Source organism: Eschscholzia californica, unplaced genomic scaffold (assembly GCF_041429995.1).
Source record: "Eschscholzia californica isolate CP2 unplaced genomic scaffold, dmEscCali1.0.p SCAF_1, whole genome shotgun sequence".
NCBI lineage: Eukaryota > Viridiplantae > Streptophyta > Magnoliopsida > Ranunculales > Papaveraceae > Eschscholzia > Eschscholzia californica.
The window spans coordinates 43127404-43151211 of record NW_028238198.1 but is presented as its reverse complement, the minus strand read 5'-3'; the positions used below and the strand labels follow the sequence as shown (position 1 = coordinate 43151211).

At 34.1% G+C, this 23808-nt stretch overlaps 1 protein-coding gene across 1 annotated transcript; it reads left to right on the top strand.

Annotated features, from left to right (window-relative positions):
* Window positions 1-18650: 18650 nt before the first annotated feature.
* Window positions 18651-23078, top strand: LOC147566995 (tryptophan aminotransferase-related protein 3-like). The gene is made up of 5 exons (XM_086653588.1): window positions 18651-19104; window positions 21136-21433; window positions 21551-21843; window positions 22200-22477; window positions 22608-23078. The coding sequence occupies exons 1-5, from the start codon at window positions 18785-18787 to the stop codon at window positions 22823-22825; spliced, it is 1407 nt and encodes a 468-aa protein (XP_086509714.1). The 5' UTR covers window positions 18651-18784; the 3' UTR covers window positions 22826-23078.
* Window positions 23079-23808: the final 730 nt, after the last annotated feature.

The following is a 23808-nucleotide window of genomic DNA, read 5'->3' as shown; positions in this document are numbered from 1 at the left end:
AACGGATACATGGTGGGAAGTCCACTGAGGAGGTGAGGACTGACCTCTTTATCCAGGGATGGATGTGCTTGCGTGTTTCATCGTTGCTTCGGGGTGCCCGAAGATAAATGGGTCGGGCTCAGTAGCTATTAATTCATGGGGTTGGTCACCGCGTGAGGCCATTAATCGTGTATTTCTAGGGGCGCTCTTGGTGGCGTATTTGGCCCATACAGTTTAACCAGTAATAGGAATTTGATTCCTAATAGATACCTAACTTGGTGTTTGGTTTGTACATGATGCAGGGGCACCCGGCGTGGAGACTATTTCCATGACCGGACCCGGTCATGGACCAACCGGCCAAAGAGAGTAGAATTAGGAAGTCCTTATTTTAGTATGATTATTAATTAATTTAGGTTTAGGAATTATGCTATTTTAATATTTCCAATAATTGGAAAGGTTCATATTTGAGTCCAAGTTATTTAGGCAGTTGCAGTATTTAATTATTTAGGAAGTCTAATTCAAGTCTATCTAGGAAAGTCCAGAATCCTATAAAAGGATGTCTAGTTTGTCTATTATTCTCAGATTGAGAGAAAAACCCCATTGAAGTTTTAATCAAGTTTATTATTTAGAGTTATTTTGATCTTTATTTTCATCGTTCTTATTTAATTATTCATCTCTTTTTAATTCCGCTGCGTTCTACATCAAGTGGTATCTAGAGCCATAAATTTTTTTTTTCTTTCCGGTCTTCATCACTTTTATCATCATGGTTAATACTACTATCTCAACTACACCAACTAAGGAGAGAACACCAACTTTCTCCTCTGAATGGGATAACATTAAAGAAGGGCTATCTGCAGGTAAAAAGTTGGAAGAAGGGTTCAATGAGTATAAGAAAGAAACAACAGAAAAATTTGATAAAATCGATCAAAGATTCAATCAACTCATTGACTCCATCTCCGTCATCTCCAAACAACTAGAAGGTATGTGTAAAAACCAAACTCCATCTTCCACTTCTTTCACACATCAACATCCCACACAACTATCGGGTACCACCATCACCACACGTGTTCCTCCTCTCGGTTTCCCCCCCCCCCCCGAGCCAACAACACCACTATTTGGTCACACCATTAGCCACCCTCCACCGGTTATCACACCACCATTCATCACCTTCTATTCCCCGAACACACCTTCTCAAACACCCCCGTACCCCCACTATACCCACACGTCAACCCCACCATCGTTTTCCTTCACCGAACCAACAACAACACAACACCGACCACCACCCGAGAGCCACTCCTCGGCCGACCACAACCTCCTCACCAACCACCAAACCAACAACCGAACCACCACTAGCCAACCTCCTTTAGAAACCATCACAACCTTTCAAGACCCACGTCTCCCATACCCGTATACCCGATATCCTTCATTCACTACCAACCAAATCGAAACCCACCCAATATACCAACAACATCACAACCATCCCAACCCCCTTACCGAAACACGATCAACCACCTTGGCTATTGATCCGATTACACCACCTCCACAACTCCGTCGTCCACATGAAACCGAACCAAACATCAACCTCCCTCACCAACCCGACAACACCACTAACCCACGTCACCAAGCCAACCCATTCAACCGAACTCGAGAAACCGAACACCTCAACAACCCCTCCTATCATCCACCCGAGCAATCTATTCTCCCGCGTTATCGAGAACCAGACCACAACTTCACTCGATCAGCTACCCACAACCCGACCCATCGGCAATTAACCATTAACCCACATCAACAAATTGCAACCGTACAACTACCTCCAACGGCAAATACCGAACTTAACCAATCGGGTTCTTCTTCAACGTCAAGTCCGGCTTATCGTATACGAATGGATGTTCCTTCTTATGACGGATCAATAAATATTGAGGAATTTTTGGATTATATCTCCCGTTTAGAAATTTTTTTTGATGTTATGCAAGTGGAAGGTCCTGAACAGGTACGTTGTGTTACTGGTTATTTATCTAAAACTGCTCTTACTTGGTGGAAACAGGAATCTGAGAATCGTCGTTTATTACACCTTCCTCCTATTTCTTCATGGTTAGAATTAAAACCTTTAATGTTTTCCCGGTTCCTCCCTCCGGATTATGAGTACCAACTATGTGTTGATTATTTACGTTGCCGCCAAGGAAGACGTTCCGTTGAGGAATATGCTTCGGAATTCCAAAGACTAATAACAAGACTTAATCTCCCATATTCAGAGTCAATGAAAGTAGAAAAATTCAAGGACGGACTTCGTAATGATATTAAAGATTTGGTTAATTTGAGAGCTTTTAATTCGATTTCTGAATGTATTAGTGTAGCTCGGTCTTTTGAATCAGATTCACGTTCCATTTTTCGGGGACATACTACGAGAAGTCAATCAGTCAGAACTCTACCTGATGAATTAGATCAATCAAAGCAGGCGGAGGACGGTACTAAATCACTAACAGAAAATCCTTATAAAAAACCTCCACCAGTTAAGTGTTATCGTTGTTTTGAAACAGGCCACTATTCTAATGCTTGCCCCTCTCGCGGTAAAGCTAATTTGGTGGAAAAGAAAGCTGATTCGGATACAGATGAAGATCAATTGGAACGAATTGATACTATTCCCGACAACGGTGATCGGGTTATGTTACTCACGCGACGAGTTCTTTTCACACCTTTCAAGAGGAATTTATCTCAACGAAAGAATTTGTTCGTTACAAGAGGAACAGTACTGAATAAAGTTTGTACTATTGTGATTGACAATGGTTGTGTAGAGAATTTGATTTCTACAAAACTGGTCAAATTTTTGGGAATTCCTACAATGATTAAATCAAACCCATATAAAACCGCTTGGATTCAGTCAGGAACTACTACACGGGTTGATCACATGTGTATTATTAATCTTTCTATTGGTTCTTCTTATATGTCTACAGTTAATTGTGATGTCACCGATATGGATTTATGCCACATCATATTAGGACGACCATGGCAATCTGATGTTGATGCCACTTACCGTGGTCGTTTGAATGTTTATGAATTTCCGTGGAGGAAGAAGATTGTGACGTTATTGCCAATTGAAGATGGATCGGAAGAACTACATTCTCTTCACAAACGGTTCGGGACGAACCTCTTGAGGGAAGGGGATGCTGATGCAGGGGCACCCGGCGTGGAGACTATTTCCATGACCGGACCCGGTCATGGACCAACCGGCCAAAGAGAGTAGAATTAGGAAGTCCTTATTTTAGTATGATTATTAATTAATTTAGGTTTAGGAATTATGCTATTTTAATATTTCCAATAATTGGAAAGGTTCATATTTGAGTCCAAGTTATTTAGGCAGTTGCAGTATTTAATTATTTAGGAAGTCTAATTCAAGTCTATCTAGGAAAGTCCAGAATCCTATAAAAGGATGTCTAGTTTGTCTATTATTCTCAGATTGAGAGAAAAACCCCATTGAAGTTTTAATCAAGTTTATTATTTAGAGTTATTTTGATCTTTATTTTCATCGTTCTTATTTAATTATTCATCTCTTTTTAATTCCGCTGCGTTCTACATCAGTACAGGAATAGGATTCTAAATTTTTGTGGAAGTTTTGTTATATCCTTTTACTTAAACTACATAAATTATACGTCAACTTTGTTATGTATTTTAATCAGTACTGCCTATTCAAATTGGTAGATATCAATTAGTAACGTGATACACCAATTTAAGTAATACTCGAAAATTTATTTAAAATAAATAAAGGTCTCAGCTATTTTTTTTTTAGACATGAATTCGAAATCGATTGGAATGAACAAAAAACAAGAGAGAAAGAAATAACTAGAGAAAGTAGCGTTCCAGTGAGAGAGGTACGCCGAGGTGGTGGCTAAAGCCCTAGGTTTTTAATTTTTTTTAGTTGTGATATTATATGAATGGGGAAACATATATTCACATTCCTCCGAGAATAGGACTCCCAGAGCCTTCGCGCAAACCAAACAATAAACGGGATTAGGATCCCATGAATCACATTCCATTCCCATGTGATTCTCGCGCGCCAAACATAGATTTGAATACCCAAAAAAACATTATTTGATAATGTATATACAATTATGTATATATATATATATATATAAACAAGTCAGACGATTATTTTGGATAATACTGACCGTCCATTTCTTCTCAGAGTTTGATAGAGATCACATCCGACGGAAGATATAAAACTATTTTTATTTAAATAGACTAAAAAAAAAAAGGATAGCCAACAACCTGTGGTTGGAGTGGTAAGATGTTTAGTCCTCCACTTTTGAGGTCAAGGGTTCGAGGCACGCTGACAATTCAAAACAAAAAAAGATATTACTTTCAAAATTAGTTATGATCTCCCTGCAATAACTACTCGCACATTCTCCCTACTTTTCTCTCCACAACTAATCCACCATATTTCTTTTCCCTTACCTTCTTTATTTTTTCCCCCAAATATCATCTTTATTATGTTTCTTCTTCTTCCTTACTTACGAAAAAAGTTCAACAATATCTTCATCTTCTTCCTTTGTAGTAAATAAAAAAAATGATTTATCGACGTTAGCTGAGAGGGATCTGTTGCGTCCTATGGATGCGACGGAAACCTAATATATATCTTATATATAAAAACAGGTCAGTCGGTTTTGGATAAGTCTGATCGTCCATTTTTTCTGAGAGTTTGATAGAGATCACATTCGACGGATGATATAAAATCTTTTTTATGTAAATAGACTATAAAAAGAAGGATATTAGTGTCAAAATTGGTTTTGATCTCCCTACAATAACGACTCCTACAATCAACCTGTTTTTCTCTCCACAACTATGCCCACCCCATTTCTTCTCCCTTACCTTCTTTATTTTCTTTCCAAAAAATATCTTTTTATTATGTTTTTTCTTATTCCTTCCTAATAAAAAAAGATTAACAATATCTTTATTTTCTCCCTTTGGAGTAAATAAAAAATATATTATCTATAGGCATTAGCCAAGAGGGATTTGTCGCGTCTTTCAGACGCGGCGGAAACCTAATATATTTATATATTTAGTTGGTTCGGCTTGGGCGGTTTTAAAAAACTTAAGCCGAAGCCAAACCAAATCAAGATCGGATGATCGCTTTTTTAAGTCGAGCAGAGGTGAATATTGTTCGGTTCAACCAAAAAACCATCTGATTGGGTCGGCCGAGTTTGTGTTTGGTCAGTTTAGCTGACCGTTACTCACCCCTAACCATTATCTTTTTTAATCAAATTGACTGCAAATGTCTTCTACATTTTGAAAGATATATATTCTCCAAATTTAAACAAAAAAAACTTAAATCTCTTCAAATGTCGATAAACTAATATATCTCTCGGAGTGGTAGTGGTTAAAGACGTTACAATATCCACAAATATTTGTTTTATCATGTTTGTGTTATTGGTTCGGGGCATTTAAAATTTCTCTAAATGCAAGTGTTATTTATTTAGAAAATTTCAAATGTGCGTATTATTGGTTTCGGACACAAAATCAGTTACAGTTGTTTGATTCCAATTTCCTAGATATTGGTTAAAATGGAGAAAGAATTTGCAATAGAAGACAATGCAAGTGGTTAAAACCAATGAATTAAATGTCGATTTCGTTGAAAATTTTGGTATGTCCAAAAGTCGAAACGTTTCGTGGAAACGTTTCTGTCTGTGAGAAAATTTTACAAATCTGCAGAAATATTAGTATCTTTATTAACATTTGTTTAGTATGAAAGGTTAGTATGTTAGGAGCCTAATATGCACTAAAACAGTTAAGTTAAAGGCTGAATTAAATTATTCACCCTCATAACCCCAATACAGTTAAGCTACGGGATAATCTACAATAATGCAGTTAGTTTAGGGGGTAAATTGGATTATTTAATCTTAATAAATCTAAAATAGTTAAGTTAGGGGCCTAATATGCATTAAAATAATTAAGTTAGGGGGTTAAATTGAATTAACTACCCCTAATAACTCTAAAACAGTTAGGTTATGGGCTAATCTGTGATAAATATTAACAGTTACGGACTAATCTGAAATAAAACATAAGTCACTGTTTGTAGTAAAAATAAACTCCCCCTAAAATAATCCTTATGCCCTAAATAGATTAGGGTTTTTTAGGACTGACCAAAGCGGTCTTCTTCCTCCTTACGCCAATTTTAGTTTCGCTCTCTAGAGTTCTTCCCAAAATCTCAAATCTTCTCAAGTTGGATGAAAATCTCGAAATCTCGATTTGGAAATGATAAATACCAAATAAAAAGAAATCAAACAGAAATCAAAAAGAAAAATCGATGAAATCGGGCTGAAAATGAAGAAGAAATGATGAAAGTAAGGTCAATTTTTTTCAATTAGGTTCAGTCTAGTAAGTTATTTTCGAATATTTCGAAACTGAAAAGGAAATTTCGTGAGATTTCGGTCGAAATGTTGCATGAAAAGTTTGTGTTTTCGTTTCCCTCTTTTGAGAAACGGAAATTTTTGCAACATTTGATTCCTTAGTAAAAACCCTACTCGAGAGGTTTTTTCTGGAACTTTCGTACGTTGTAGGACTTAATAATATTTTGTTTATGGACTCAATGCCTCAAAGCGTTCTGAAATATCTTGACAAATGTTTGCAGACATTTTGTCTATGAATGTCCACCAACGTATCAATCTACATAATATTCGTAGATTTATATTCCAAACCAACGCTACAGGCGTTAAGGGACATCTCAAATGTCCCAAACTAATGTTTCCTATATTAGGCGACATCTTCAGCGCCCCAAACCAATGTCATTTCACATGTGCTAAACTAATGTCCGGGAGACACTTGTGAAAATTGCAATGTCTACCAATTTCCCGAATCCACTCCCTGAAAGACTGAGGTTGTGAAGGTAGAGAGATGAAAAGGAAGCTAATGTGGATTCGCAATGCCCTTTTGGTAACATCTGAATGCAAAGTCTTTATGGTGAAGAAGAGACATTTAGCAGTTGATGACATGCAAAGAAATCCAAACATACTTTTTAGGGTAAAAGGAAAAATACAAAGGTTGCTTTTAAATATTTGTTAACCAAAGAAGGATAACTTAGAGTAGATGACATTCACACACAACTAAAACAGTCTAATTGTGGGATATTTTTTCCATAAAATAAAGGGAAATGATAAAGTTACAGAAGATTTTGACAAAAAAATGTTCCCAGCTGATGTGGCGGGTGTGGTTTCAAACTTTGACCAAATCTAGGCCGTTGAGAGATGAAAATCACAACCGCCACATCAGCTGAGAACTTTTTTTTGTCAAAATCTTTTGTGATTCTAGCATCTCTCTAAAATAAACTCAACAGTACTGAGATAGTAGTCATGATTTGTTATTTATAAGCTAAAGTCTTCTCTATAAGAGTTTATAAAGAACAACTTGTCTCTATATAGATAGAGAGATTCATCTTCACAAAATAACCTCAAGTTGATTCCAACCTAAGTCACACAAAAATAAGCTAACGCTGTTTGTTGAGAATGGTGGAGCAGAGGGAATCTCTTGTGGGAACAACTGTGACTTGGAAATTATGCTTGACCTAATCGTGTGAGAAATCTTTAGAAGATACTAAGTTTGCTTGGTCTAAGTTCAACAAAAAAAAAAAAGTTTGCTTGGTCTAAATTAAGTCTGGAGGGGACTATTTTCTCTTCCCAAAATACATTCAACCAGGCATGGGTATAATATGAACCAATACATGAATTTAATAGGCTTCATCACTACCTTCACTCGAGACAGCTTACGCCCTGAAGGTCATACAAGGACCCTTAAGACAATCTAGAAACATGAAGGTTTATTTCTACTTAATTGTGTTCCTTAACACAAGTCAATAAATGAGTTCTCGAAGTAGACTTTTTTTGTTATTGAAACGGTAAACTTCATATTAAGAAATTAAAACATTCTTACAATACATATTAACTAAAAAGTAAGGTACATTATGCCAAGTCTTCGTTCTGTTCTTTTTCCTAGTTCATTTCGTGATTTCGATAACTTGTCTGCATGTGATGAGTTGAATTTCTTGATCGTGTGTTTGAATTGCACCTTTTCCATCCTATTTTTGACTTCGTGAATTTTTTGTATGTGCATTCTGGATTGCCATTGTATTTCATGCTAGTCGTAGATGAACAACCAACTGAACAAACAATTTTTGTTTTTTTTTTTCTTATCGACGAATGTTATCTACAACCACGCAAAAAACGTAACCCAAACTTTTGAAGATAACAAAACTAGATTAGCTAATATAGCAATATATAGGAATATTGTTTTTAATATATAGCTTGTGTTTAAGATAAGAAAACTTGGTAGCTTGTGTTCTCCCAGAATGTTATTTATCACCACACAAAAAACCTAACCTAAGCTTTCTTTAAGATAAGAAAACTAGATAGCTTGTGTCTAATATACAGCGATTAGCAATGTTGTGTTCAATACATAGTTTGTGTTGAAGATAAGAAAATTAGATAGTTTGTCTATTAGGGATAGATGCACAACCAACTGACCAAGCAGTTGTTTGCTCTCAGTAAATGTTATTTATATTGGAGAGTTCCTTAAGGAAACCAAAAATATTTATTTTTAAGACTTCAAAAAATTACATTATGTTTACATTTATTTATTTTTAAGACTTCAAAATAAATATTTATTTTTGAATGTAATTTATTTTTAAGACTTCAAAATAGCTCAAAATAGCTCAGTAAATGTAATTTATTTTTAAGACTTCAAAATAGCTCAGTAAATGTAATTTTTTTTTAATTTACTGAGCTCAAAATAGCTCAAAATAGCTCAGTAAATGTAATTTATTTTTAAGACTTCAAAATAGCTCAGTAAATGTAATTTATTTTTAAGACTTCAAAATAAATTACATTTTTTAAGACTTCAAAATAAATGTAATTTACTGAGCTCAAAATAGCTCAAAATAGCTCAGTAAATGTAATTTATTTTTAAGACTTCAAAATAGCTCAGTAAATGTAATTTACTGAGCTCAAAATAGCTCAGTAAATGTAATTTATTTTTAAGACTTCAAAATAAATTACATTTTTTAAGACTTCAAAATAAATGTAATTTACTGAGCTCAAAATAGCTTCAAAATAAATGTAATTTATTTTGAGACTTCAAAATAGCTTCAAAATAAATGTAATTTATTTTGAATGTAATTTATTTTTAAGACTTCAAAATAGCTTCAAAATAGCTTCAAAATAAATGTAATTTATTTTAAGACTTCAAAATAAATATTTATTTTTGAATGTAATTTATTTTTAAGACTTCAAAATAGCTCAAAATAGCTCAGTAAATGTAATTTATTTTTAAGACTTCAAAATAGCTCAGTAAATGTAATTTATTTATGTTTACATTTATTTTTAAGACTTCAAAAAATTTATTTATTTGAATGTAATTTATTTGAATGTAATTTATTTATTTGAATGTAATTTATTTATTTATTTATTTATTTGAATGTAATTTATTTATTTATTTATTTATTTTTAAGACTTCAAAAAATATTTATTAAGACTTCAAAAAATATTTATTTGAATGTAATTTATTTTTTAAGACTTCAAAAAATAAATATTTATTTATTTATTTTTAAGACTTAAATTTATTTATTTGAATGTAATTTATTTATTTGAATGTAATTTATTTTTAAGACTTCAAAATAGCTCAGTAAATGTAATTTATTTATGTTTACATTTATTTTTAAGACTTCAAAAAATATTTATTTTTAAGAGTTCCTTAAGGAAACCAAAAATATTTATTTTTAAGACTTCAAAAAATTACATTATGTTTACATTTAAAAGGAAGTCATATATCATATATTTAGATTAACATGAAAACATAAAGCCAGCTTTGGTGAGATGGTCACTCCCCCCCCCCCCCCCCCCCCCCCCCCCGCCCCGAACAACCAACGTTGAATCCCGTCCCTGATGTCTTTGATGTTATTTTTTTGGCCAGCGCTTTGGGGAAAGCTAAATAGTTTCCGGGGTGTGAAGACTTGGTCAAAAATTGGTCAAAAATTGGTCAATTTTGTTTGACAATTTTATTTAGGGGGAAAGCAAAATAGCTTCTCCACCTCAGCTCTCTCTCTCCACCTCACTTCTCTCCCTCCACCTCATCTTCTCTCTCTCTTCTCCGATAGGTCGCCGGCCGGAAAATTTTCCGGCCGGCGACCATGAAAAAAAAAAAATAATAAATTTTTTTTCTCTCACACCCCTCTCTCTCTAAACTCCGGCGAAGGGGGTTTCCCTTCGCCGGAGTTCCGGTCTGTTGAAGAACAGACCGGATCTGGCCTGTTGAAGAACAGACCAGATCGGTCTGTTCTTCAACAGACCGGAACTGGTCTGTTGAAGAACAGACCAGTCCGGTCTGTTCTTCAACAGATCCGGTCTGTTGAAAGTCTCAACAGACCGGATCTGTTGAAGAACAGACCGATCTGGTCTGTTCTTCAACAGGCCAGATCCGGTCTGTTGAAGAACAGACCAGTCCGGTCTGTTCTTCAACAGACCGGAACTCCGGCGAAGGGAAACCCCCTTCGCCGGAGTTTAGAGAGAGAGGGGTGTGAGAGAAAAAAAAAAAATTTTTTTTTTTTTCATGGTCGCCAGCCGGAAAATTTTCCGGCCGGCAACCTATCGGAGAAGAGAGAGAGAAGATGAGGTGGAGGGAGGTGAGATGAGGTGGAGGGAGGTGAGGTGAGGTGAGGTGGAGGGAGGTGAGAGGGAAAATTTTTTATTTTGAGCCATATTCCCCATAAAATATGTTTCTCCGGAAACTTTTCGAAATTTTGCATATTCCCTTTAAAATTTCACACCCCGGAAATTATTTAGCTTTCCCCAAAGCGCTGGCCATTTTTTTTTGTTAAATCCATCTATTTTCTCTCTAGTTTGCGTTGGGCCCTTCTCTCTTCCCCATTTTCATCAATAGTCCTTTAATTTTGCCCCTTATTTCTGGTGCAAACTTGTTTTTTGACCCCTTATTTTTAGATTAGTGCATCCTGACTTATAATCCTAACTCGGCCCTTGTATTGAATGATTCCATATGATCAATAACAAGAAACTGAGATTGTTTATTATAAGTCAGATGGAGAAAAACGTGAACTCTTAAACTTTTTTATTTTATTAAGACTTAAAACAACCACCAATACCTAAGAGCATCTCCAAACGTCAAACCTCTATATTGGCATAATTTCTATATTTTCACTCCTTAAATAGAGTTTCACTCCAAACGCAAAACGCTATTCAAGTCTCCATATTGGCATCTTTGTTATTTTATTAGTTTTAAATTTATAGCTTATTATTTTTATTACTTGTAACTTCTAAAATTTGATAAATTAAATATAATTAATACAAATTATATATAAAAACTTTATATTAAAAAATACATATAATATTAGAGATATTACAATGCGTACATTACTACAAATTACGAAAATATAAACTAATATTGTTACGCGTTAAGAAATGCGTTTTTTGAGCATTTATGGGCAAGACGGGGTGATACTTCGTCTTAGAAAAATGATTAAATTCCACGAGACGATATGATCTTATTTATTATCTAATTTTGTATTTTGTTACGTATTTTATGTTTATTAATAAAATTTTAATTATGGTCATTTAAAGTTATATAATTAATTAAATAGTATTTTAGTTTGCTAGAATACAAAAGTAATAGGACACAAGTGTCAATTCATAAAACATATTAAGGACTCAAGTATAATATTTATGGGAACCAAGGACCAAAAATCTATTATGTCAAATCAGCTCTATAATCTAAGGGGGGGTAGTGAATGGGACAATGTCTGTGTTATTGGTTGGGGACATTTAAAATGTCCCCAAATGTCCGTGTTATTGGTTGGGGACATTTTAAATGTCCCGTAATGTCCGCGTTATTCGTTCGGGACATTTTAAATGTCCCGAATTGTCCATGTTATTGGTTCAAGACATTTTGTTCGTATACATTTAAGGACATTTTGTCTCAGGGACATTTGAGAGATTTTATGAAGGATTTTTTGTGATTTTGACCCACATGTGTCCTCCAAAAAACGAGAAACATCTGGGGACATTTTGGATTTGTTCATTCTTCACGGGAAGGGCGTGAGTTCCTCCTCCGAGAGAAGATCGATTTCTGAATCAAGTAAGGGGTCGAGTTCTTCATCTCCCTTTTCTTCATCATTACAGTTCTTCTACTTCTTTTTTTCTTCTTCTCAAGTTCATTCATTTTTCAAGGTTTTAGGGCAAGAAGGGATTGAGTTCTTCACCATCATCACCATACTTTTCCAGTTAAAAGATCTACAGGTAATGAACTGAATTTCAGTGTTATTATTAGGTTAAAGATTATTAGGTTAAAGATTAATGTTTTGATTGAAATGTTCTTCACCATCATCATCATACTTTTCAAGTTCTTCACCATCATCATCATACTTTAACACTAATAGATTATACTTTTCAAGATTAGATTAATGTTTTAGATTATTAGGTTAAAGATTATAGTTTTTTAGATTATACTTTAACACTAAGATTAGATTATAGTTCTTCACCATCACCATCATCATTATTAGGTTAAAGATTAATCTACAAGTCATGAACCTTTTGTAGATTATAGTTTTTTTTTTCCCATTTCACACCATAAGATTAGATTCTGCTGTTTTACCTGAGTGTTGGGTTATCAGGTCTCTCTTCTTATGTGATGGAACTATTAACTAACCTATGGTTGGGTTCTCTCTTGCTTTCCATTCATCTCGACTTATCTAGGTGGAATCATTTATTAATAGGCACATTCCAAGGACAAATATAGTTTGTGGTAACATCAACTTCGACTTATCTGAGTCCATCACCCGGTGAAAAATCTTACGACCATCCCAAATTTCAAATGCATTTTTAACAAAAAGTATGCTAAATAGAAATCCTTGAGAGACAGAACGTTGCCATGAACGGATTTTGAAAGCAGTGGTAGGTTGTGAAAAGAATTGCCAACAAAACCAAACTGGTTCTTGGTTCTTAAAGCCACCTTCAGTCTACGTTACTCTAGGCCAAGACAGACTCATCTCCAGTTACGAGAGGAATAATACGAACTGAATTTCAATGTTGTCTTGTGTTTTATGTGTTAGCGACAATGCTCGATAAGGAAGTATAACTGGAAAAAGGCATGTAGTGACTATTAACGTAATATAAATTTGTGTGGCGTGTGATCGTATCTTCATGTTGTTGTTTTTCCATGCTATGGTTTGAACTATTTGTGGTTATTATATATATATGAACAACTGTTGTCTTCTTTTTTTTTGTTTTTTCCAACAAGTGAGAGATTATATTGAAACTAAATAAGTTTGGTATGTGAAAATGATTTTTTTTTTTTTTTTTTTTGTTAAGGAATGTGAAAATGATGTTCATGCTAAGATATATAGAACCAAACGCGAACTGAGACTGTCCTGGCACTATTGGGTTAACACGTGGATGAACACATAACCAGCCATAATGTGTTGGTACAAAATCTATTTTCTTCATGAGTCTCTATTTTTTTACATGCTTTTCTTTCATTAAACATAAAAACTTTATGTTATTGATTGTGCCCAAAGTACGTAGTAGTCGTGATATAAAGTAATGTTAACTATTTTTTTTCTTATACGTGCATAGTACCTACCATAAAAATGAATACTTCTGATCAAAAGAAAGCAACCAAAGAAAAAGCAACATATAGAACTTGGACAATGGAAGAAACAAATGTTTTGTTGAAGCTCCTAGTAGATGCCGCGGGCTATAATTGGCGGGATAGAAGTGGATCTTTTAACAAACAGTTAGTGGAGACAAGGATCTTACCATCATTAAATGCTCAGCTTAATTGCACCGTATCGTATGTTGAATATCGAAGTCGTTTCAAATATTTTCAGAGGAGGTATAAAGATTACCAAGAGCTATTGAAATTTAGCTCCGGCTTTGGATATGATTCAACAAGTAAGAAGTTCACAGCTGATGAGGAAATATGGAATAACTATTTGAAGGTTTGCATATGTCTATTTATTTGAATATTATCATTCTTTATGTTCGGTAACCACACTAATAAAATATTTTTGGTTAGTTTCTAGTCTCATCCAAGTCATAAATAGATGAAAGAGGCATGTGGTGACTATGAAGATATATGCATCGTGGTCGGAAATAAAAATGCTAGTGGAAAAGGATCAATTGGTTTAAACTTTGAAGAGAACGATGCAAGAACCTATCAAGATAGCCAAAGTACTCATGGAGGTTCAACACCGGGTGATTGTGAATTTGATGATGAGGGTAACTTTTTTATATATGATAATGATTCTTCATTCCAAGAACATGAATCTCCACAAGTACCCTTGCCAACAACTTCTGATATTCTATGTGAGCCTACAATTTCAAACATTCCTACTACACGGACTCGAAAAAGGACAAGGAAAGATGTTGAAGAAAGTAGTCTTGTGGAACAAAATGTTATGAAAAATTTATCAAGTGGAGTGATATCGGTTGCAACTAATCTTGAGGCGATACGTGGTCTCATGGAAGAAAGGGCTGAAAGAGTTTGGAAAGAAAAAGAGAAGAAAACTACTTTCTTGGATGCTATAATGGAAATGTCTGACTTATCTACGGACGATAAGTTTATGTTAGTAGAGTTGCTTGATATTAAAGGGAAACAAGAGATGTTCAAACTTTTAACATCAGAGGAAAGAAAGAGTTGGGTTTCTGCAAAGCTCCATTAGTAGAAAGAGTTCTTAAATGCTTTGTTTTTTGTGATGGTGGCATTTTTTTGGAATTTTTTTTTTTTTGTTAAGGGGCATTTTTTTGGAATGATCTTGAAAGTTGTTAACTTGTTATATATAATATGTTTGAATCTTTTGGTACAACATTTACATGATCCTTTTTTTTTGAAGTAACTTATATGTGTGTCTTTGTAAGTTGTTAAAAGGATTGACTATCTTTTTGTTATATATGTAAATGAAAGCTTTGTTAATACATTATCACTTTATAGTATATTTCTGCTAACTTATGTGAATTTTTTACCATTTTTGTGAACATTTATAGTCAAGTTTCTTATATCGTTTGACGTAATTATTTACATTTTATAGGAAGAAATTGTAATATACTAATTCAATGTATATATGCATATTTGTACAGGTACAATTCAATACGAAATGGATGCAACTAATGAAAGCGAAATTGTCAGACCTAGTGAAGAAAATGAAGAGAACGATGGTGACAACGGTGACGATAGTGATAATGATAGTGATGATGAAGTGAGAGAGAAGAAGAATTTTATGAAAGTGTTGATATTGTATTGGCTGGAGCTTATTCTGTACTGTGTGCCGCGACCAAAGTAATAGATGCCACACGTCATCAACAAATTGAATATCCTTTATCTCGACGTCCTATTACTAGATTTGGACATGAGTTTATACAAAGAGTATTTAATGATGATCAAGAGAACTTTCGACGGATGTATAGGATGTCTCCTGATGCATTTCGAAGATTATGCAGCATCATTAGAGAGAAAACACCACTACAAGATACAAGATATATTTGTGTGGAAGAAATGCTTGCAACATTCCTACTTATTGTTGATCAAAATTCACGATATTGTACGATACGTGAGACATTCGGTCGATCACGTTGGTCAATTAGTAATAATTTTCATCGAATATTAACAGCCTTGAACACTATTGCACCACAAATGATGGCCAAACCTGCAACAACAACCCCTGCCAAAATAAAGGATAGTACAAGATATTACCCATATTTTAAGGTAAGCAAACTTCTCTTATATTTTTTTTTACTTGCTTAACTTATAGTTGTGAATCTGTTTAGATACAATTAAGAATATTTTTGTGTAGGACTGTATCGGAGCCATGAATGGAACACATATACCAGCTATGGTACTAGAACGTGAGCAATGTGTTTACCGTAGCCGCCATGGAATTACTTCACAAAATGTATTAGCAGTTTGTAACTTTGATTTGGAGTTTATATATGTACTTAGCGGATGGGAAGGATCTGCTCATGATTCAAAAGTACTAAATGATGCTCTTACAAGAAGAAATGGATTAAAAGTTCCAGAAGGTAACTAGTACTTTTATGTTTAGTACATCTATCTATTGCAACTATATGCGTCTAAGATTTTATTTTGTTAGGTAAATATTATCTAGTAGATTGTGGATTTCCAAATCGACGACAATTTTTAACTCCATGTCGTGGTGTTCGTTATCATCTTCAAGATTTTTCTGGTGAAGGTTGTCATCCAGAAAAAGCCGCTGAGTTATTCAACCTTCGACATTCTTCTTTAAGAAATGTAGTCGAGAGGATATTTGGTGTGTTTAAATCTCGATTTGCAATATTCAAGTCTGCACCTCCGTTTCCATTTAAGACACAAGCAGAGGTAGTGTTAGCATGTGCAGGATTGCACAATTTTCTTCGCAAAGAATTTCGTACGGATGAATTTCCTCCGGAAGATGAAGATCGACCGTATTCAGTACCCCTACCAGTTTACAATGATGAAATTGATACTGGCTCGGTTTATCTATCTCAACAACGACAACGTGAAGAAGCTAATGAATGGCGAGATAGTTTGTGCAATCGAATGTGGGCAGATGCTGAACGACAACGTGAAGAAGCTTAACGTGTACGAACTATGTTTATTTTATTTAAACAATGTATGTTTATTTTGTCTTGATTATTTTATCATAACACTAGCTTGACGTGTATGAACTATGGTTATTTTGTTTGAACAATGTTTATTACTAAGAATTATATTTTTAAAAATATATTTCATATGATAAGACAAAAATAATATTATTAAAATAATAAATATTTATCAATTTTTCATCAATGCCTACGAATATCTAGATGTCTTAAAAAATTCCAAAATTATATTTTTGAAATGTTAGTAAAAACTATTATTTCTAATAATAATAATAATAATAATAATAATAATAATAATAATAATATATTCACCACCCATTTTGTTTATGGAATCAATATCTTTGAAATGTCCCCGGGACATTTTGTCCACAGACCAAATGTCTTGAAATGTCTTCAGGACATTTTGTCCACAAACTCAATGTCTCGAAATGTCTCGAAATGTCTTAAAATGTCCTAAAATGTCTTGAAATGTCTTCGTGACATTTTGTCCATGAAAGTCCTTCCAAGTCCCCATCCACTACCCCCCCCCCCCCCCTAAAGAAGTGAATAGTGAGCCTTTACATGTGAAGGCTCACTATCCACCATTCTCTACATTATAGAGAAGTAGAGGAGCCTTTGGAGCTTCAAAATCTCTATATATGAAGAAATAGAGCACGTTTGGAGATGCTCTAAATAAGAGAATCAATCAATATTTGCAGGGCCGGCCTTGGGCCCAAAGCAGACAAAGCGCCGCTTTGGGCCCCAAAATTTTGGGGCCACATTTAGAAGGATTTGTAGAGGAGGTGCCTTTATCATTTTCGGCCAGGCCTACAACTTTATAAAGGAGAAAGGCGACAATAATGTCAGTTACCCATCTTGGGGGCCCAAAATGCATGATTTAAGGTATATGTGGGCCCTACAATAAAGTCTTTTATACCTCATTAGTCATTTCCCTTAAAATTACTCTCTCCTCTGTCTCATACTATAACGTACTCCCACTCCCACCTATCTCTCTTTGATTTCGTCGCAGTACGTTTTGCTCTTCAGTTCCTCCAATCCCCATCTCTTCCTCAGTTCCTCTCTTACTTTTTTTTCTCTATTATGCTTACTCGTATTAATTGATTTCATTTTTTTGGCTTCTTTTATTGATTTATTTGTTACATACTCGTAATTTTATTATTATCTTGATTTCTCTTTATCAGCTTCATCTTTACTGACAAACATATCATCATTGATATTACTATAAATGTAAATTTTAATTTGTAAATATAACAGCAAATTTAAATTAGTTATAATATAATCATGCACTATAATATTTTCTTATTTAATCTGACTAACGACTCAAATTTATATACTATTATGTAATATGACAAAGCTACTACTACTACAAGTACAAATAGTTTGCATCATAGGCACAATAACTTTTACCAAAAAAAAAAAAGTCAATTTAATTTGACTTAATTGATTTTATTGTGTTAGAGGACAACCTATTTTAAAAACCTGAATGCTTGGAAATTATTTTTTAGTTGGTCAATCTCTTTTTCATCTCTCTTGTTCACCTTATCAATTACTATTGCAAACCACGACTGACCACCACCACCGCCACCATCATCTCTCTTTCTCTCTCATACACACATCTCCTCGCAGAAAAAACTAGAAGAGGGAGATCAAAATTAAAAAGAATTAAAAAGATAGAGAGAAACATTATAATCAGTTGATTTGTCGGTGGTCGATGATCATGTTGGTGATTGTGCAGAAGATAAAGAGGGTCATTACTTGTAAAAAGAGCAAAGAAAGTTTAGGGATTCTAAACCGAGTGACTTTCATTAAATTTTTGAAATAATTTAAACAGAGAACTCATAATACATTTTGTCAAAAATTATTTGGATCGACATCATATATAAAGTTGAAGGGCCACATTTTTTAATTCCGCTTTGGGTCACAAAAATGTCAGGACCGGCCCTGAATATTTGTAGTACTTTCTTTGAAAAAAAATATCATTTGTGGACCCTAATCCTCATAAGTTGACATCTTAAGAGGTGACATATTACCCTTCCCACTAAATAAAGATTAGAATGTTAATTTTGAAAACCTTTGTTTGTGAGTGAGAGAGATAAAGAGAGGTGGACCAAGTAGTCGACTTTAATTGAATGAGTGGGGAAGAGTAGAAGAAGAATCAAGAAATGAAGATTTGGGTTTGTTTATTTACATCTTTAACTCTGAATTTGTTCTTGGTGAATCAATTATTAGTTAGTACTAATAAGAATCATGGGAAGTTGTTAGTGAGTAGTAATAATGTTAATGGGTGGAGTAAAAAAGCAGCTGAAGAAGCTGAATTTGTTGCTTCATTTGAATGTTCTGGTCATGGACGTGTTTATTTAGATGGATTAACAACTATTTCTGATGATCATCAAAATAATATTCCAAGATGTGAGTGCAATTCTTGCTACTATGGTTCTGATTGCTCTCAATTCAATCCTGATTGCCCTACTAATGCTGATGGGTGAATACTCTCTCTCTCTCTCTCTTTCTCATGCCACCACTTTGTTTCTCTCTCTAGTCTCTGTTTTTTTGCTTATTATAAGGATAATTTTTTTTTTGATGAAAAGATAAAATTTTTTAGAAACATAAGTAACCATGTCCCAAAATCTCCTCAAATGAAACTTTTTCGATTTTATTTTCTTGAGAATTATTTTTTAACAATCTTATTTCTTTGTTTTTCAATTGAAACCATATAATCCTATAGTTTGAAGCTCTTACTTAGGAGATATGATTGAAGTGTTTTTACATATTAACCATTTCTTAACCACTAAAAAACCTTATAAAAAACTATTTACAGAGCCACGGCAATTCACAAAGTCAAAAGTTGAAATCTTTTCACTTTCTCTGTAAATAAGATTTTGCTATTTACAGAGCACATAGGGACTAAGATCAAATTTGATAAGGATCAGACTGTAAAGAAAAATATTGATTATAGAGTGGAAGATATTTTATTTCCTTCATTCCTAAACCCCACCACCAACTCCTTCCACCACCACAACTATGAACAATTAACTCACAATCACCTAGTAGAAACATTAGTAATGGAAGAATTTAACAATGAGGAAGGTACATTAATGGAGGAGCTTGGTGGTCAAGAGACTTCATTAATGGAAGAGTTTGATATTGAAAAACTCAACTACAACTCTTCATTGGACTCACATAACAATATTAAGACATAACTTTAAAGGTAAGATAAACTAATTTGTGGTGATTATTCTAAAAAAAACTCAAATTTCTAGGTCAACATTGTAAGTGAAGGACCCAAATTTTCGGTGAAATAATGCTTAGAACGATGAACATTTTCGGTGACGTATTTACCAATAAATTTCGGTGACGTTTTTACCAACAAATTTCGGTGACGAAATTTTGTGCGAAGAAATTTTTTGTGAAGATACTTTTTGAGAAACTTGATTTTTTATGTTTAATTTTTTCTTAATTTCGGTCTTTTTGATGTTTAATTTTTCCACATTTTCTGTCAATTTGATTTTTAATTTTTCAACATTTTCGGTCAATTTGATGTTTAATTTTTCAATATTATCGGTCGGTTTGATATTTATTTTTTCAGCATTTTAGATGGAGAGGAAAGACCTATCTCTAAAATAGGGGTTTTATTCTAAATAACTAATAAGTTGTTATAAAGTCAAAAGATTTGTAAATAGTAAAAAGTAGATCTACAAATAGCCAGACCTGTAAATAGCACTTAATAGCTCTGTAAATAACACCAACCGCTCTTTGACCATTGCACGTTCATATCAAATAATAATAGAACATGACATCTATGTACTATTAAAAAAAGTGGTTGGTGGAATAATGTAATTCACACAACTTGTTATAGGTCACGTAAAATAAATAATTTGTTACGTATGAGTTCTGTCAAATTTTTTAAGTTGTTACATTTGATTTTTTAAGACTTTGGTTGTGTGTTTTTGGTGGCTGAATCTGAATTTACTCATTTTGGCTTAATAGTTTATTTGTTAGTGATACCTCATAATACTTCACAAGGAAAACATGATAAAAATTGTCAAAACTCCTCAACCAAATTTTCTTTAGCAAAAAAGTATAAATCAATTTTAGGCTAGAGCTCCCTAGTCTAGTTTAGACTTGTTGTAAAGGTTTGTACGTGTTTGCAGATAATCACATTCATTTGTGTGAGTAAATTTTGTACAAATTCATACACGTTTTTTCAATTGATTCGCAACAACTTAAGCCTAAAAATCGAACACGGAGCCCAAACCTTTAGAAATCATTAGCATGTACTTTTAGGACTAAGACCAACACAAATAACTCAACTAAAACTATTTTATGTAATTTAATCTTTTCCTTGGTGGATTCAAGGTGTAAATAGGGTGTGGTAAAGATAAATTTGATCACATCTTCAATAGTAGTAAAATTTCCAACCCACAAATAGTTGTTCTGTAACTAAAAGTAATAAAGATCATGCTTCAACACAAAAATAAAAAAAGCAATAAAGATAGATTACTTGCTACTGCAGTGGGGATCCATTATTCTTAGAGCCATTTTGGATGGGACATGCAGCAAGTAGCGCGCTCGTGGTTTCAGGATGGCACCGCATGAGTTATTCATTTGAAGACGGTTCTTCAGTCATCTCGAAAGAGCTTGAAATGCATATACGAAAATTACACGAAATGGTTGGAAATGCTGATACAACCGACAGATATATTGTTTTCGGAGCCGGATCTACACAACTTATTGTTGGAGCTCTTTATTCTCTTTTTCCTCTGAATTCGACTTCGCCTTCTCGAGTTGTTGCAGCTACCCCATATTACCAGGTATATTCCATTTTAACTAAACCATATGTATATTATATATTTCTACTATATTATTATGGAAATTATCGGTCAAAAATATTGGCATCTAACATTTGGACTCTGTTTGTGTAAAAACAGCTCTATAATCTCCAAACAAATCTATTCAACTCTGTCAATTTCACATGGAAAGGAGATGCATTTCTTTGGAAAAACAGATCAGATGCTTCTACGAGCTTCATTGAATTTGTAACTTCACCTAACAATCCTGACGGTAAACTCAAGAAACCAGTTCTTGAGGGACCTTTTGTTAACACAATCTATGATCGTGCCTACTATTGGCCTCATTACACTGCTATTCCAGCTCTTGCTAATGACGACTTGATGATTTTCACTCTCTCTAAGATTACTGGTCACGCTGGCAGCCGATTTGGGTAACTAAATCTCACATTATCCTTCTATATAATTCCGACACTCTATATACTGGCACATCCTAAGACTAAACTGGGCCCGAGCTGCAGGTGTGGCTCGACCACATTGGCATTCTGTGTCCGCCGTGCCGGTCAGTTTGGCTGGATTTGGGGAATCAAGGTTTTGTGACTGTCTGTCCCGACTCCTGATCCCGCCAGATTAGCCTAATAACAGAAAAGTTATTGTCTGCCTAACACTAGCGAATGGAAAAAAGTACCTCTTGCAATCTGGCCCAGTCCGATTCCCACCCCTGTAGTCAGAATATATATTTTCGTCATGATGAAGATAATCATATACTACAATCTGTGTTTGATGATAGGTGGGCATTGATAAAGGACAGACGAGTGTACGAAAGACTTACAAAATTTATGACCATGAACAGTATGGGTGTTTCTAGGGACACCCAATTGAGAGCATTGAAGCTTCTAAAAGTAGTACTAAGTAAAGGAGAGGAATTCTTCAAATTTGGACATGAAGAGACTGCAGATCGATGGAAAAGGTTAAACCAAGTCATGTCAATATCAAATCGCTTTTCTCTTCAAAAAATCGCCCCTCAATATTGCACATATTTCCAAAATGTCACGTCTCCTTCTCCTGGTGAATGTCACTACACCTCTTTCTCTCTACCAATCTATCTATCAACATATATATATATATATATATATATATATATAGACACATATATGCATATGAATTTGGTTCATGAGCTTGAACTAAAATGTTGCAGGTTATGCGTGGGTGAAATGTGAGAGAGAAGAAGATAAAGATTGCTTTGGAGTACTAAGAAGTGGCGGTATCATCGGCCGAATGGGAAGTCTTTTTGGAAGTGAAGATCGATATGTGAGGCTTAGCCTCATCAGGAGGCAAGACGACTTTGAGTTGCTAATCAAACGACTGAAGGTCTTAGTCTCCCAAGAACGTGGAGATAGTGCTGATATTATCTGAATTCAAAACCCAAATACCTTATCAGTTATCATTATCTCAATGATAAAGCAAAAACAAAATTGATGGTTTGCCTAAATAATTGATTTGATCCCAAAATATTTGTCAATTATCTATTATGACTATCACCTATAAACAAATATAAAGTGATTGTTCTTTATTTCTCATCATATAAGTTTGTTTTAATTTATTCAATTTACAATTGTTACTTCTTTTTTTTGAAGAATTATTCAAATTTAAGTAGTTTATTTGTTTATTTCAAGGATCATATATACGAGATTTAGATAACAACTTACTATAAATGAAGAATCATTTAGTACATGAAATAAGAACCAAACTGTACAGGCGAATCGCATAAATAATCACAAAAGCAGGAGGAGAAATTGTTACCGTCTATTTCATGTAGCAGAAGTTCCACGGCGAACTTTAGAAGCATTTAAAACCCTTCTCCCACTAGGCACTAGCGGCATCACTATCAAATCTTCTCAATCTTGTTAGCTATTATGATGGGATTCGCTTTAGTGATCTTGTCTTGAGCTGCAGTTTTATAACCAAACAAGTAATTGTGCTTGTCGGTGTATGGATGGACATGGAGTGAACAAAATGTCTGATCACATCTCCACTTGAAACCTGTTAATCCGACTCATTTCTTACAGAGAGCACAACGATTTGCAGATTGTCTCTTCGGGTTTTCAGAGGTAGCTCCTTCTTCTTAAGAACTTATATCAGAAGTTCCCTGATCCTCCATGATCGGATATAGTTTTAGGTCATGGGTTTATCATTATTCTTCTCAGGTACTAGAAATTGTTAGTTGAAGCAGTTCCAAAGAACCCACAATTGTTTGCACAGAAGGTGAGAGAATTGGATGTGTGATAACTAGTTTCATCAATTTCCTTTCCTGACTTTCTTGCTCCATCTCAACAAAGAAACCCTAAAACTCAAATAAAATAAACCCTAAAATTCAGTCCTACATTCTTCAAAAACTT

Coding starts and splice junctions, on each gene's coding strand:
- LOC147566995 (XM_086653588.1), top strand. CDS start 18,785: ATGAAGATTTGGGTTTGTTTATTTACATCTTTAACTCTGAATTTGTTC. Junction 21,434..21,550: donor CAGCTACCCCATATTACCAG/GTATATTCCATT, acceptor GTGTAAAAACAG/CTCTATAATCTCCAAACAAA. Junction 22,478..22,607: donor TGTCACGTCTCCTTCTCCTG/GTGAATGTCACT, acceptor AAAATGTTGCAG/GTTATGCGTGGGTGAAATGT.